The sequence below is a fragment of the Apteryx mantelli genome, chromosome 15, assembly GCF_036417845.1.
Source record: "Apteryx mantelli isolate bAptMan1 chromosome 15, bAptMan1.hap1, whole genome shotgun sequence".
Classification (NCBI taxonomy): domain Eukaryota; kingdom Metazoa; phylum Chordata; class Aves; order Apterygiformes; family Apterygidae; genus Apteryx; species Apteryx mantelli.
Window position 1 is genome coordinate 10,739,425 of NC_089992.1, and position 17,397 is coordinate 10,756,821.

The window sequence follows — 17,397 nt, forward strand, 5'->3', positions numbered from 1 at the left end:
AGAGAAGGATACTGAACTGTGTTTACACTGCGACTCAGTGTGCCAATTCCTATGTTGCTATGTTTTGATGGATGGAAGGGCAGAGTGACAGCTGCAAAACTCAAGACACAGATGACTAATCCAGTCCTGGCTTAGCAGCCATGAGGGGATGACTGTCCTCTGCAACATAACTTGTTGTCTGGAATATGGGAACATGTGAAAATTGTCACTGTGTTTAAGGCACAACTACTTCATTGGCTTGCTGAGCCCTGTAAGGACAGGACAAGAATGAGAATATCTCAAACTATTGGCTCGCTCTCTTATTAACCCATGGAGTATTTTGAGTTGGGTGGAGATCAGACCTGGAGCTAAGTTCCACCATTACTTAGATTTGCTTTGCCCAGTGCTAATGTTGTGTTTAAGTTTATATGCTCCTTTTTTGGGGAAAGGTTATCACTAGTAGCAACAGGCAAAACATTTAGTGCTGAATAGTCTGCATATTTGTGCTCCAGAACCTACCTTTGGATTTGGAAAATAATTTGGGGGAAAGAGGAATCACTTCCTGTATCTGCTATGGTTCCAGACACATCCTGCTTTTAGTCAGGCAAAAGAGAAGAACTGTTATAAAAAAATAGTCCAATGACTACTCTATGTCTATTCCCCACCTCCAATAGAGACTAATTCCGCATGTCAGAAAAGGGTCTCCATTAAGGGGTAACTATGACCCCATCCCAGGACAGATGTACCACCCTCGCTGTGAATGGTAGAGTTTTACTTTTATTCTGAAGCAAGAGTTGCTGCCCCTTAAATATGTTATTCCCTCTAACTGCAGATACTGTTTTCATCTACTTGCCTCTTGGGGTGAAATCTGTGTCCCACTGAAATCAAAGGCAAAATAGCTAACTTCAAAGGGCTCATGATTTCTGCTCTCTTCTTGTTCCACACATTAATTATGCTGTAGATTGTATTTCCTTTTATTTGTTTGAACTCTTTTGGTTCTGCTACATTCTTCTTTTCCTGTTCCTTTCACAAAAAGACAGTAAGGGAACCCAGCTGATTTTCCTTATATTGCCTATTATTTCATAAACCTCTATCAAGGCAGCTCCTTTCTGTAAAGGAGAGTCCATACCATTTCAATCTTTTCATACAAAATTCCAGCCTCTGATCAGTGATCAGTGCCCTTTTTCTGGTATGATGTCTTTGAGCTAAGTAATGAAGATTGACCACAAGATCCAATATCAAAGCATACCATTACTAAAACACGGCAGGCACAGCAGAGGTTCTCTCTCTCTCCTTTTTCCCTATGACTTCTAAAAATGTGCTTTTTTGTTCACCACTGGGCACTGACAATTACTGTACAGAGAAGACGAAAAAACTGCAAAAGGTTAGAGTGAAACATCATGAAAAACAGTCCCTCCTTGTGATATTTATGTTTCTGCTGCTGGCCTTGGCAGAAGTCCAGATTCTACATGAACAAAACTCCCAAAGGCTTAAGGACTACAGAATTTAGCCCATAGTCAGGAAGTGCAATAACATGTGACAATGGGAAGAAATTAAAAAAAAAAAAAAAAAAAGCTTTCTAATGCTTTTGAGCTTCCAACTCAATCAGTTTGGATCAAAACTCAGGGGCTGTTAAGATTTTGTGTGAATGAATTCTCTATTGCTAAACAAAAGCATGTGTGTGTTACTGTGTAAGACAGTTAAGTAGTAAACAGTATGCAGCTTTATTTTCTCATTAATATTTCATTTTACAATACTAGCACTATAAAACCCCAACTTATATACCAGGTCACTGTTCTCTCTATTCAAATACAGTGATGAACTGTTTCAGAAAACACAAAATCAGCTCCCTAATTCTCCTTCTTTCCAGGAAAGCTACTTGCTATCCAGTGTTCACTACTCAGTGCCAAAGCATGGTTTGTCCACAAAATTAGAATTTAAAATAGTATGGTAATGTTCCATGTTTACTATCATCCAGTGATCCAGGTTAAAACTGTCCCCTTTACATTAGATGTCCTTTGGCTAACTGGTATCCTGAAATCTTATTGGTTGGGAAAGAGATACCGAATTCTCTTCTTTTTCTAAACACTTAAAATATAAATTAGCCACAATTATATTATCAGGGACAGAGGATTTCAGTGCTACTGTAGATGATGTACAGAGCAGAGCAGAGCAAGCTTTGCTTTTTGTCCCAGTTTGTCATTCTCATGGGGCAGATGTTTGTCTTCACAGCGCAAATTTTATCTAGGGGTAACAGGAGACCAATAAACATGAGTCCATGCCAGAAAAATATTTTAAACCCATTTTATACTTTCTCTCTCTCTTTTGTGAGTTTAGTGACAGACCAGTAAAACCGCTATCTTAGAGCCACAGAACACATAGAGGGTAGCAGGTGTCTAAACACTCTCTTGTTGACCATTTCCATGACCAGATGGGGCCAGGTGTAAAATTCAGGTTTCTGTTTACATTTTCCAGAAAAGTATAGGATTTATAGGTTGTGAGAAAATTCCGAAGAGGCTTCCCTATTTCAATAAACTAACATTAACCATTTCAGAGACAATTCTTTTTGTTTTGGAACTTTTTTTTTAATTTACAAACTCCGTAGGTATCTTGTGCCTACCTTACACTTAAAGCAGTCACAAAAATTCACTGAGAGAAAGTAGGTTTCTGAAGCAAGATTGTGACTTGCCAGTGTGTGAACAGAACTGAGGATTGACAGGCGAGGAAAGAGCAGCCTCTGTGTGTTAGATGAAAACCAGCTGATTGTGCCTAGGGATGTGGCAGAAAGGTGGCTGCTGCTCCCACCAGCAGTGGTCGATGCAGCTCACCAGTGCTGTCTGGGAGAAGTTGCCATGATAGTAGAGTAGACTGTGAACCCTTTACTTTGCAGAAAAAGAAAGATGTGACAGAGGGAACTGGGAATCCAAGGCATAGTTCCCATTCCCTGGGATGCTCCACAGAAAGCGTACCCATTTACTGGGCCTTTGATCATGTTGGATCACAAAGTTACAATCTAGCCCATAAGGAGGTGAGCGTACAAGAATTAGTAGGCTGAAGAGACCATGCCATTTCATGGTGAACAATACAAGGACTTGGCATTCAAACGTGGCTCCTATTATTTTTTGCTCCTGGAGCAGAAGTAGCCTATGAAAGTCTTACTAGCTTAACACTTCAAATATCTGCTGAAAATTACAAGAAACATGCTGGCTGTCTCGGCCTCCAGCAGGAAATCCTGCACTTGATTAGCATGGATTTTCCTCCCCCTCACAGTAAGCCTAACATGCCCGAACCCCATCAATCCTAGGACCAGAGAGTGATGGGTAAAAACAAATGACACAAACTCCTTAAATGGTCTTGTCTTCCTTGGGTAGCTGGAAGCTTGCTGGAAACTGTTTCCCCAATACTGCATCCCATTGCTTTTGTTTATCTATCCTTGCTGACATTTTCCTCAATTAGGAAACAATAGCTCCCTTCCAATGTACTGAGCAGAATTACTGAAACTGAGTCACGTGATATTATGAGGGTGTGTTTTCAATTATTCACTCTGTCTTTTTTTGCCAGGCCTATGAAGAGGAACAGCCTTCTGCAGAAGTCAGGTTTGTCTGCCTCGCTGTTGTAAGTTCCTCTTTTTGAATTTTTATTTTACAATAGGTATAGGGTTTTTGTTTTTTGGGTTTTTTTTTAACAGTAAATCCAACTCTCCAAAAGTGCCTTGCTCTTTATTAGAAAACTTCCAAATCTCTAGTTCTTCTTATTGCGTGGAAATCTTAGACATCTGCAGTAGTTCAGTGTAATAGTATTGCTCAGGAATGAATCTGACAAAGATCACAAGATCTAGATTAAAATGGGATGCGAGATATCATGCTGTTAGCACTTAGTAATATAAAGCTCATCTTGTTCTTGCTAGCAAAGAACAGATCTAACTCTCCTACTGTCTGTTTAACAGCAGAGTATTACCATTCAATCTGGGAGCTACACCAAATTATTTACATCTTGTAAATGCTCGGTTTAATATCCAACCAAAAATCTGAACCAAATGGGCACAGCTCAAATTAAGTATTTTGTTTGCAGAGGATAGATTGAGTTAGGGCTTTTTAAACTTAAAGCTGGAAAAATAAAGCTTGGGGGAAAAAAAAGAAAAAGAGAAGGAACATTTGGTTTGCATTACAAACCACAGACAACTTCCATCAGGCACACTGGAGGTATAGGAATGGCAAGAGAAAATGACAAGCAACGAGTGCACTGAAGAGAAAGATGAATGGCTTGGAGAACTGACTTTGAAGTAATTGTCCATGCCCACAATACCTTGAATTAAATTTGGTGGAAGATGGCAATGAATCATAAAACTTCTCTGGCACTTGTGATGCTGTTTTCTGTGTAAAATAACATTTCAGGATATTTATATCGGGAAACTTATAGACTGTGTTTTTGGTGCCTCCTTTATTTCTGTCACTTATGCAACCCTGAATCAGAAGCTCTGGAAAGGATGCAGCCTTAGTTAAGACTTGGGCTGTGATCTAATACTTAGAGCAAGTATTTAACTGGAAGTCATCAGGTCTACTGGGTTTATTTTCAGCTCAGCCACTGGCTTGCTTTGAAATACTAGGTAAGTCATTCAGGGTTAAATTTGGTCTTTGAGAGGTGATTGAGCTCTGGGGGATGGAAGGAAGGGGAAAGGAGCTGATGGAGCAGGGCAGAAAATATGTTCCCTCTGCACACGGCAGAATTCCTTGGGAGGCATTGCAAGGGAGGGTGGGATGGCAGGGTGCACTTAGAGCTGTGTTTCCTTCACTGTTTCAACAGGTGCTTCTATGTATTCCCTGCATCCCAGATGCCTAACATTAGCTGGAGAGGCACCTTTTGGAGCATTTAGTACTGATGGCAATGCTCCCTCTTAAGCTCAGCAGCTTCAGGTAGAGTGAGAGAGCAGTCCTGCATCTCTCTCTGTCCTTCATTCTAGCATGCCAACCTCCAGAGGGTCATATTTCAACCATTAAACTACCTCGTCTTCTGCTTACCCATGTGCTTAATGGCTCTATTTAATTCTCTTTCTTAGGGAGATAAGAGCGCAGTCAATTTTTGAATAACACTGAAATCCTTGAATGAAAAGTTTTTTTCTTCTAATTTTCCCCCACAGACAAGGTTGTTTTGATCTGAATGTACAATTCAGGCTCATTTCTGACATTGTTATTGCTAGTGTCTAACAGGGATTGCCTGAATCACAGAAGAAGCAACAACCCCCACGCAGACTTTCAATGATGCACATTGCACAGACCTGTGGCAAGTTAGCTCTGCTGCTTCCTATCAAGGTGCTGGGGGAAGGTACTTGCATAAATTACTCCAATATGTCAGCAAGGTGTGAAGTTCCCCTCGTCCTATCCATCATATTGCTTTTTCAAGAGCATTCTGTTCTAATGGGCCAGATTTCATTTTTCCCTTCCTCCAAAATACTTTCAGATATACATGAAAAGCAACATCAAGCTTTACAAGATTAACTTCTTAATACACTGGGACTCTAATAGGGACTTGCCAATTCAAAAACTGCAATTAGGTGGGTGCATAATAAAGTAATCCAAAGTTCTGGGCTAACCAAAACACTTAAAATGGTCCACTTCAACAAAACACAAACAAAAAAATCCCAAACCTTGCAAGTTGTTACATATTTGTAGGGATGAGTGTCAGTCAGCTTTTAACTAATACAAAGTAAACAACAGAAAAGCATATGACAAATTGCAGGCTTTTGCGGCTAAATTTCATCAACAATGATTCCTTATTTCAGCTCTCAAAATTATTATTCTGATGTAATTCATAGCACTTTTCATCTCTGTACTTCAAAATAATTTACAGAGTAGAGGTTCTGAAAAGTAGCTTCTCTCAATTGTGGAGAAAGGGAGATTAATGCTAGAGAAATAAAACCCAAAGTCAACCACAAAGTCCATGTGGTAAAGCTGAGCTCCATGTCATCCCTTTCACCATCCCCTCTGGCCTCTGTATCCTTACGCATAGGCTTAGATGTCCTTTCATTCAGTGTGCAGTCCCTGTCACATGAAGGGAGCGTGGCTGTGCTGGTGGGCAGTCCTCCATCCACGCCGGGGCTGCATTCGCCCATGGCTGCAAATCCTGTTGCTATTCATAAGAAAGGAGGCTACTCCGAACAAAAGAAAAAAGAAAATGAAACATGGGACATAGAACATGCTGTGTACTGAAGAGAATGGGGGAGAAAATGCTAATTCAATTTGACTGTTTCCTTGTGCCAGGGAGGGGGTAGGGGTGCGCGGTGCACTGGGAGCCTGGTGAGTTTGGGTCCAGTGTTCCCAGCCAGGAGGGCCAGACTCTCCCACACGACAAGAGGAGACGCTCCCAAAGACACACAGGAGAGGGGCAGAACACCCACCAGTCCTATTGAACTTGACATGTTCTCCCAGAACTTTCAAACTTTAATTTTGCCACGGAACAGTGTTCTGCTGGGAAACCCAAGGCGATCCAGTGCTCAGGACATGAGTTTTGGGAAGCATTAGGGATTTTGTTCAGGAAGAGAGACATTAAGGAGAAGAGCAATATTAGGATGGGCAAGACATAAAATAAGTTATCTTTGAACTTTTATAGGAGTATCACTTACCAAAAATGCCAGAAAGGACTGCGCAAATTAACATGCTTCTCCCTGGCAGATAAAGGGACCTATTTGCACCACTTGAAAAAGCTACATGCAAAATCTTTCTTTTACAAATCCAGACAAACTCAGATGCATGTTGAATTGTGCACTTCTCAAGGAATGTCATAAAGTTCTTTCAGAAAGGTACTCACTGCAAATTATTTATCATCTGTTTTTGTTTTTCTTCAGAGCTTGGTTGATTTCCATGGTTGTATGAGGGGGAAAAAAGAGAAAAATATAATCTTGAGGATTTATTATATGATGGATCTGGCTTGGTCAGAACTCACAGGCCTGTGTTTCTTGCTGTGACTGTGAGGAGTCCTTAGAAAATCTGCCTTCTACCATTTTTATATCACCAGTGGCATTTTAGGTAGAAAGTGCACATATACCTACTTAATTCTGCATAGACAGAAAAAAACCACAAATCCAGTATATAGCACATTGTATCATTTTTTTTTTCTCTCAATGCTATACTTAAGAATCTCTTTTCAAATTATATCGGTTTCCAATTTAGTGTATAACATCTACAGCCTTCTGTGATTTATGCAAATCCTTCGGTTTCAACAGGCCTTTTTTCTAGAATGACAGCATATATTATTAATTAAGTATTGTCCTATGTTAAGGGAATACAAAAGCTTCTGTAATGAAAATGATAATCAAAACTAAGTGAGAAAGTCAAAACAATTCATTTAGACTTCCTCCTGTTGAATTTTTTTCCAGGACTGACACATACCTAACAAAATATTTCTATAAAACTATTTGTTCTGAAAGAAAGTGGAAACATTTTTAACAAAGCTCCCCCTTGTTATTTTAACATACTCATTACTTTACTCATTTTACAAAAGGTCTAACTTTTGCCGTATTTTTCTTGTATAGCCTTTCTTCCATTTTCTCTTAATTTGGTATGCTGAATCATACACTGAAACAAACCATTTCTTTAATGGGCCACTTTTTTGATTGATGTATTGGAGCTGTATTCTTTTATAGAGTTCAATCCCTAATCAGATATTCACATCTAAAGTGCTTCAATGGATCTCTCTGTTGCTGTTAAATGCACAGTCCTAAGTGAGTTCTGGTCTGCAAAGGTAGGAGTTTTACAGCAGCCTGACAATCCTTACTCTCTCATGGCTAAGATCTACTTTTGCTAAAACACTTACAAATCAGATGTGCCAGGCAGAGAACTTAACCCCGACAATTTGATTAATCTTGTTTGAATTATAGCGGTTTCATGAATCAAACTTCAGAAGGAGCCTCCTCTTTCCAAATAACGTTAGGAGGATAGAATAATGCTTTTAAGTATCTTCCTTTTCAATTTGGGATTTCAACATGCAAATTCAGCAGAAGCCAAAAGGAAGCAGCACAATGGAAGCATCAAAAACATTTATTAAAAGCACTCCATTGTGCTTGGGGAGCAGGGGAAGAGAATGAAAAGGTGAAGGAGAATTTAGTAGAGCACTGCACAGAAACAAAATTAGCAAGTCATGAGATATCACGTGGCTGTTAGCAGACTGAAAGGCTCTGTTGATTCGATTTATTCATTAGGGCTTTTCAGTAGCGTAGGTTATTAAGTGGGGGAAAGTGGGGTATATTGCAACTCACTTTTTATGTTTCCTTTCCTGAAGGATATTTAGCTCCAGAGAAGCGGAGAAAGTTATTGAAAGTATCATGCCACATAAATGGGAGAATGATAGGAAAAAGAGCAGCATCACCAGCTCTCTGAAGATGGATCGCAAGAGCAATGCTGGGAACAGGAAGTCAAGAAAGTTTCGCTCTATTTCAAGATCACTTATACTTTGCAATTCCAAAAACAGTGACGATGGGTCAAGTCCAGATGAGAAATGCCCTGATTCCTTTGAGATTTCTACCAACTGGGGTCAAGAGGATTTTGACGGCTATTCTAGAACACAACTGCCATGCACATCAGAAACAGAAGACAGCCCACCTGATCCTCCACGCGTGATCACCAGCATGGTCCAGTCCAAAGCTGCGGCAAATGAAAACTGCAACAACATGAGAAGAAAGTTATTCGTCAAGGTAGGCAGCTTGGTGTAGTTCATTGTTACGTTTCCCATTACAGAAGTTCCTAAATGGATTAATTCATATTTCTCAGGAGTGCAGGATTCCACTGTTTTTGTCAGAGCTTATGAGCCTGCAGTGTTCCTGCTCTGTATAAACAGCATGAAAATGTATTAGCCTCCCTGCTGTGCTGTTGCACTCTGCTGATTGATGTTCCACTGAAATCAGTGACTCCTAGGCCACTTTCAGTGCATTCAGACAGCACAGCTGGTGCTTTCTACCTGCATTAAAGCTATTTTGCTCAAAATATAAAGCTGTTACTATAGTACCATGCATTTGTAAGCAGTGATACTGTGAGATCTCACAAGCTATGCAAGTATGAATTGTGCTAATACTATGAAAGACAGGAGATTCAGCAGACAGAAGGTCTTTCTCTCTGATTCAGGAAGGAGGTGGTGGTAGCTCTATACCACCAGAGATGTCACTGTCTCTTGAGATGTGAGAGCAGAACTCTAACAGCCTCATATTACAACATTATTTTTTAATGAGGAAGGAATTATTTTTACCGTAAAGCTCTGACCATATTTCAGTGTGAGCAATGAATTCTAGATGTCTTTAGAAAGTTCCTTCTCAGTGAGATATCATAATTCTTCATTTTCTCTCTATCTGTTGTTGTGATGTGTGTGAGCTTCACCCCAGAGGGGACCTCACTGCAGGTGTGACATGACTCTTAATACAGTCTGTGTCGTCCTGGCACACAGACTGTGTATGTAACCAATAAAACAGTTCCTAGAGGAAAGACTTGAAATAAACACGTGGTTATTACTTACCAGAGCAAACAGTGGCTTGTGTGAAGGAACTGACTCCTTCACCTAAAACAGAATACGTAAGAAAAATATTATATTTTACATATCTTTGGTAGAAATTGCCTAAAACCAGATCTTGCCATCTAAAGACCCAGTGGCAAAGTGGTACTGAAAATCTGAATCTCCCCTTACTCCTTCAGTTTCTTGGTAATGACCACAGCACGCAGCCCAAAACTGCAAAGACTGCAGCAGGACAGCGTTCTGGGTGTGAGGCATTTCAGCCCCTGCCAAAGCCATAACACGACAACAGAAACAAGCCAACTTTCTATTGCGTTCTGACAGAAAACATAAACAGCTGAAACTGACCCAAGACCCAAAATACACTCAGTCACCTGCAGAAGCACACAGCCTCCTCCCCTTTGGAAACGGTCCACATGCATTCTGCTGATTTCCTTGTGAGAGTGAAGAGGAGGCTGGCCTCTGTGGAGTCTCCCCTCTAAGTGCTTTCTTAGATGCCTGTCAGCTGCCATGATCTACTTGCTTGCATACCTCCAAAATATGCTGGGTTCCAATAACGGCTGTGATGCAAATCCATATGAAACTATTTGGTATCTTACTGCAGAAAGGAAGTTTAGCTCATTTGCTTTAATAGTTGGTAGGTAGCTCAAAAAGACATCTGGGAAATGGAGTATATCTCATAACTAATGCCACTGAGCAGACTAACACAACCGCGGAGGGTATAAATCCTCTCCTTAGGCTGAAGTGTCAGTGTCATGGAACAGGATGGGTCAGGAGCCTGGATGGATAATGACATAAATCAGCAACCCAAGCCCTTACAGCAGCGCTTGGGTTGCTTACTGGCACTGTAGATCCAGGGCACATCAAATTTCTTCTCCAGAGCTCTGATAACAATAGGAACCCCTTCCGACACTACTTGCTAATTTTCCATACCTCTCAGAGTCATGGATCAGTGATTCTAAAAGGTCTTATCTCAGCTAAGTAGGACAAATGTTGCTAAAAGCTACATTGACCTTACCTCGTACCACTGTTGCTGAGCTTTGCTCTATATTATGAAAGGACTGACCTCTCTCTTCCATATGGCACAAGCCTGCCATAGCAACCTTCATGTGTACCATGCATTTTAGAGAGCTTAAGCTCAAAACCTCTCTCTTTAAGAAAGAAGTCAACAAGCATTCTCCAAGTCCCACTGTACCACACTCTCTTCATCTCTATGTGCCACTTCAGAAATCCATGATGTGTGACTCAGAGCTGGAGGCCCCCTGTCTTCATTCAAGAAAATTTATTCCATTTTTTCTGTGGCTTCTCTGAGGATATTCCACTATTCTGCTTATGTCCTAAACATGACTCTGAAGGTGATAACAGCTCTCACAGAACTGAACAACTTCATTTTTGCTGTCACGGTAGAAGGGAAGAAAAACATTTAAGAGTGCTACATGATTTAATGCTCATTGTGCATCTCTGCTCCAGAGTTAAGGGGAAATCTGGAACAGCAGTCTTCCAAATACTTGTTCGTCTCTTCTGCACAAACACTTAGGTATCTCTCTGAGCCACACTGTCAATTATGTGGAAGTCACCACTGCATAAACCACAAGCAAATCACACAGTGTTTCATGACTTCTGCATATGTGTTAAAGGCATGTTTTTGTGATTCCAAAATCTTTAGGATCTCAAAGAATAGTCCTAGGACCCAATACTATTCTAACAATCTGAGAAACTAGGTGCTTCTTAGAACAGAGGAACGAGAATCAGGAGGAGAATTTTTGAAGATAGGGCATCTATGCATCGCAATGGCAATTCCTTTCAATTCAGTCTTCATTTGAGAATTAGAGACTCTTCATCAGAAACTGTTACTGTAGCCATTGAGGGAAACACCACGGCATAAATACAACCCATATTAGACTCCAGAGAATCCCCACAGAAATGCTCCATTCTCATTGCCCTAACCGTGGCAAAAACTTTGAGCTGGAACTCGGATCTTATTAGACATCAGAGAATTTCATAGGGCTGAAATTCATATGAAACCAGGTTAGGTTAGTTCCTTTTTTCACCAAACTATGCATGAGTGTTGGTGCCAGTTAGACCTACACTGATCAGGGTGGGACTGCAAAGTGATGTAGCTGTTCCCCTGTCTTCTGACCCATAGTACAGTGCTGCCACATGTGAGGGGACTGCAACCTTGTATTTGGCTAAATTTGACTCCCCTAAGGAATATTACCAAGGTTAGCTCCCCCGATGCAAAAAAACCTGACTTGTACCACTGCGCATATTTTTGTTCGTAACCAAAGCATCCCTAGCCCATATTTATACCACTAAACCACCAAGTGGGCCAAGGATGGACAATATTTAGTTGTGAGGCTGCCCACCACATTTACTGTGATGATTTATAGCTTTATTATGAGACATCAAGTCACGTGGGCAGTAATGGATGATAGGAGTTCAGTTCATAATTATGTGTTCTAGGCAACTTCTTTTCTGTGCGTTGTGAAGAATTTGATGAGAGAAACTGGTCAGTAGCTTCTCCAGGCTTTAAATCCAGGAACTGTGTATTGTGTTATGGCCTCAGTATGGGTCATTTACTCTTCCGAAAAATAAAAACACTTTGATGTAAAATCAAAGTCAAAGTCTCCAGAAAAGGTTCTGAAATTCTGTTTAAGAGACTGCTTTAAGCCTTTTGTCTTTCAGGGAGGAATGTGCAATGTATTATTAGATCCCAAGACTTTGCAAATTATGATCATGATTTTCTGAATTCCTATTAGCTAGGAACTCTCAGAGATCTTTGTAGCTAGTTATCTTAGACGTGTTTTAAAGAATCACTAAGACAGACTGCATTACATTTTATGATACTGTGCAGATAAATAAAAACTTCTACCTATTTTGGCAGGGAAAAGCATCCTCTTTTAAGCTATAACATAAAAAGAATTATTTCCTTTCAATTTCTAAGAAAAGTATTCTAATTTTCTGATCAAGTATGTGGCAGAAAGAATCTGGTAGTACTCACAAGACTCTTAGTGATCCTCAGGAGACAAAGGAGCAACCTGCAGCGAACAAGCACATCATGCAACTACTCCCCACTTCCTATCAAATGACACTTTTTTCCTTTTTTCCTCTTCTGTCTCCCCAACATTATTTGTGCATTGCAACAGCAGCTTCATTCACCTACATGCTGGTCAGTGGAAAGGCAAGTGCAGATGTCCCCCTAAGGGCTATCACTTCACAGACTTCCCAATCATCTTTCTCTCTGCCTGGCTGATAGTGCAGGAAAACAGTATGAGCTCTGTGCTCAGCCAGGATAGGAAAAACTGGATCAAAATCTTATAGCACGTAACAACTTACAGTTTGTGAGAAGGTACCTAGGAAAGAATGTCTCAGTCTGATCCATTAATCTCTCATGTCCTCTTCAAAGTATCTCCTTTTCTTTCATCATACATTCTAAAGAGCAAAGATTTTTTTCCCTTCTCTAATGTAAGTTTAGCAATGATAGGAGGGTATGAACAATTTTTTCCATTCACTTATTTTCTGTGTTTCAATATTCACTCATATTGACTATTGCTCCTTGTGCCTACAGTACCATCTGTTCAGCTTACTCCAGGACCACTTGGCTTCTAAGATGAGGTGCATTTAGTCTGGCATGGACAGAGCTGGAAAGCCAGCACCACAGTGTATAAGCAAGCAGATCTCCTTTACAGTTTGTCTGAGTCCCATAAAATCAGTAATTTTTAGGTGACTTGAAAAGGAAAGAAGAAAAAAAAAAATGCCAACGGTGTGATATCTGGTGTACCTGGTGCACCAGCACAACAAACTGTGTGGAAGATGGCTTCGCCTGCTCATGTTACTAAGAAGTCTGAGGCTATGACAGTTGTAGGGAGAAAGGACAGGACTAGAAAATATCAACTCACTTTCTTCAGAGAACAGCTATCTCTGCTGGGGTTGAGTGCTGCTTCTAGGAGCATTCCATTATGGTCTGTGGTTTCTCCTTACTGCACCGCTGATACCCTGGAAAGCATTGATAATTACCTACCAGAGGGGCTGGCAGTCAGGGTGAAAAACCATCTAGAATAAACTGTAACAGGGAAGGGCTGGCTTTTTATGCAAACATTGGATCCAGGCTGATCTGACTGCATGGCTCCACTCAGTTTTAGAAACATCTCTATCTTCACTTCCCTTAGTCTCTGACCGCCTGCCTCAAGGAGGAAAAAAGCAAAAGGTCGTTCTCTCCCTTGGCCATCACCAGAATGTATTTTCGTTAACTTGCCTTTGTGCAAGAGCCTGTTATCTGGCCATTTGGTACCAGGACAAGTGTTATGGCAACAGACTGTAATGTCTCAAACACGAGCCTATGGGCAGGATGGAAAAACAAAGCATTTATTTAGGCACTTACGAGTTTGCCTCCCTCCTTCTATTTGTTCACGCTCTCTGCATTCCCTGCCTTCTTGCTTTTGTGACATCAGGGCCACTTTAATCCCTGAGCAAGTTGGGAAAGAGGGTGTTATATAAAGACAGCGTGTGCTGCAAAATGTGGGTTGGGGCAAAGGTTCCCAGAAAAACATACCAAAGCCCAGATGATGGGTAGAAAGGTCTGTCTGTAACATCTGTTGTGCTGAGTTGTCTATCGAGGGCAGAACCCGAATCCCATGCCCTGCTTCTTGCATCATCCAAAGGCTTTCTGGCTTCTACCATTTTATTAAGTGCAAAGGGAATTTGCTGCTGGGAAAACAAATTATATCTACTATAAATATTTTGAAAGGACCAAGGAATCGGCTGGGGCACATCGGAATCAGCGGAGTCACATCAATTTGTGCCAGAGAGACTCTAGCCCTTTTTTCTATTACAACTGATGACGAAAAAAATGCATCTTGAAAAAAATCCCAAAAGGCTGTACTCTCTGAATCTTGGAAATGTGAGCCATTTCACAGTCAGGAGGCTAGAAAAGCCAAATGTTTAAATTCACTATTGTACTGTTGTTAGATTTTTTTGTTTTATTTTTGACTTTTTTTAAAACAGTCAATCAGTTTATTATCATACGCTTAGTTAACTGAGTCAAAGACCTTACTTGAACTAGCCTTGTATAACACTTTACTTCATTTCAGACAATCCAACTACTGTGTCTTACGTTAAGAGTGCACAAAAGTTTTTTAGTTTTCCACAGATGCCATGGTTACCCTTATTTCAAAACAACATCTGGAATGAGATGTTTTCAGACGGGACTCTAGGCTAGAAATGTCTAATGAGAACATGAAGGCAAAAGAAATATCTTAAATGGCAGATAGAAAAACATCCTTAGAAGCTCTACATTTAACATGGAAAAAAAAGGAGTGAGGGTGGGGAGCTGGTCTGAACTTGGAGATTACTTTTCCAGAATGAAACACAGGAAAAATTAATTTACTCTCACCTGTAACACAAATGCATTGCATTCAAGAAGGCTCTTGAGCTCCACCTTTGATTTTAATCTTTCAGCCAAGCAGATTCAGTTTAAATACAAATTTTGTTCATAATGCACTCCTGCAGACTTTTTTCATTTTACCTTCAGGTTGATGGGTATAATGCAAATAAAAGTTTCCCCAGAGTCTTAAATATTGGGTTGCAAAGCCTCTTAAAAGCTAAGGTATTGTATTTGCTGGCAGCTAATATGCATTTAAACATATGTTCCAATAATGAGTAGGTAAGTCTGACCTAGAATCCACCTGCCCACACACAAAACCTGCCAAACTTATTTTAACAAATTTTCACCATTTGCTATGTTCAGAGCTATAAATCATCTTGCAAAACCAGCAGGATACATTAAAAGGGAGGAGGATGCAAAATAAATAATGTCTCTGCTTTTGGAACCATTAGCAGTATTCCTATGCATAAAATAATAAGTGAGACAGGAAATAAAAGACATTAAAGAAGAAAGCCCAGTGCAAATCGGCTGCTGGCACATGAATTGGTCAAATGTTTATTTTTCTAAAGAACAGCTTTTCTTAATTTTCTGTCATGTTGCAATAACTTGGATGTGAATACAGTGATCTATATCCAGGACCCAAAAAAGTGCAGATGCTGACAACATACAGATATTTGCCACATGTCCCTCCAGCCCAATTTTTTTTTTTTTTTAAGTAATTTGCATAAATGAATTTCGAAAGTGACTGACACACAGAGCTTATCTGAAATGTAGCCCAACTTGGTAAGATGACCACAGATTTAACCCAAAATTGTACTTGTTCTCAAGACTTTTCTGCAACATACAACGGATTTAACTTCTGCTTTCCTCCTGACTAAATAAAAGCTTGCAACTGATGGCTCTTGGAAAGAATATTTGTATCTCAGCCGTGTCCTTTCACATGTATGTCCCAATACGACCTGGAATTTTCAGCCCAGCAGGTGTCCCATTGTACAAAACACAACATCTCCCCTGAAGAACTTGCATGGCGCTCTTTTCCTGCAAGGGAGAACCTCAGAGCCAAACCCACTGCACCTCTACGATCTCCTGTGAAACTGATGAGAGCCAAACGGCTTTGGGACAATTAAAAATAAAGACTTTTATAAACACTATGAATGGAGAACCTGCACACTGTGAACAAGCTATTGGAAGGGTGTGAGCACGACAGAGCTCTTAACTGAGATGAGCTGGAGACAGTCTGTAAAGGTCCACTGATAAGTTAAAAACAAAACCAAAATGGAATGAAGTGGGGTGAACAGCTATGTTAAGGGGTGGGTGGGTGCGTGCATATGCACACACGCACGCGCACAGCTGATCAGTATCTGTGAGAGCAGATCTATATATTTCAAGAGAGCAGTACACAAGAATAAGGACTCTAAGGAGAGCAGCTGACAAGTCCAGACCTGAATTCTGAATACAAAACATTGAAAATTGCCACTATTCCTCTTTGGATCATAGAGCTACCCCCCCTTTCTCTTGTTTACCCCAAAACATAATCAGCTAAAGTCTAGAAATACTTTGCCAGCTAGCAGAATAGTTTCCTACTTTTAATATCTATCTTGCATCATACTACGCTTTTGAAAACCTTGTAAATTTAATGGGTGTTTCATGTCTGCATACCTGGCCATTAATTTCTTAATGATGAATAAAACACAGGGCCAATGCAAATGAACAGAAAAGGTAGCTCATGTTCTTTGCTACCCAAGATCTGAAATTTTAAGACATCAGAAATCTCATCTTTATTTTGATACCATGCTGAAGACTTTAAAGCACTGCCATCAGGTAAAAAAGAACATAACATAGTCCTGATTTCAAGTATGTGTATTTCCCAAGATATTTACCTTGGGTGAAAAGTAAATACAGAAGTTCCAAAACTAATGCTGGAGTTCAAACAGACTGGTTTAAAATGTAATTCTGTCCATACTCATACACTTACCTGTACTTGCTAGAAGCACTTTTCACAAACAAAAGAGGATTTGGAAGATTCAGATGCTCCTTATCAACGGCAGATGATCTGGAATGCAAGCAAACCCACAAAGTTAACAAGTCAGTCAATATAAGTATAGCCCCTATCCATTACCTGTTGAATTCACCCTGCAGTAAGCCTTGTACTCAACCTTAAATGCTTCATTCAGTCACAGCCTTGGATTTACTCTGACAGGTCTCAGAATGGGAGCCAGACTTCAAGAGTCAGCCAAAGGAAAAAAAAAGACATTTATTGACATTGCTGTAAATACTAAATTTTGCTGTAAATATTATATTTGTCTTTGCTGTCAGTCAGATATGATGTGATCATCAGAATGGGAGCTAGGCTTCAATAGTCAGACAGAAAGATAATGACATTTATTGACATTGCTGTAAATACTAAATATTGCTGTAAATACTAGATTTGTATTTTCTGTCAGTCAGGTATGATGTGATCCCTATTGATTTGTGGTAAAAGGTCGTAACGGCTCTAAACCTCAGGACTGGATGAAGTCTGCTTAGGGCAGACGTGGAAATCT

The 17,397-nt window shown here is 40.1% G+C and overlaps 1 protein-coding gene across 1 annotated transcript in view; it reads left to right on the forward strand.

The window, feature by feature from the left end:
• The first annotated feature begins 3,544 nt into the window (after positions 1 to 3,544).
• The window catches only part of IL16 (interleukin 16), a 38,750-nt gene continuing 24,897 nt past the window's right edge, over positions 3,545 to 17,397 (forward strand). Inside the window, exons 1-2 of the mRNA XM_067305277.1 lie at positions 3,545 to 3,594; positions 8,254 to 8,665. Of these exons, the coding sequence (XP_067161378.1) occupies positions 3,545 to 3,594; positions 8,254 to 8,665 (462 nt within the window). The remainder of the gene's footprint in view (positions 3,595 to 8,253; positions 8,666 to 17,397) is intronic.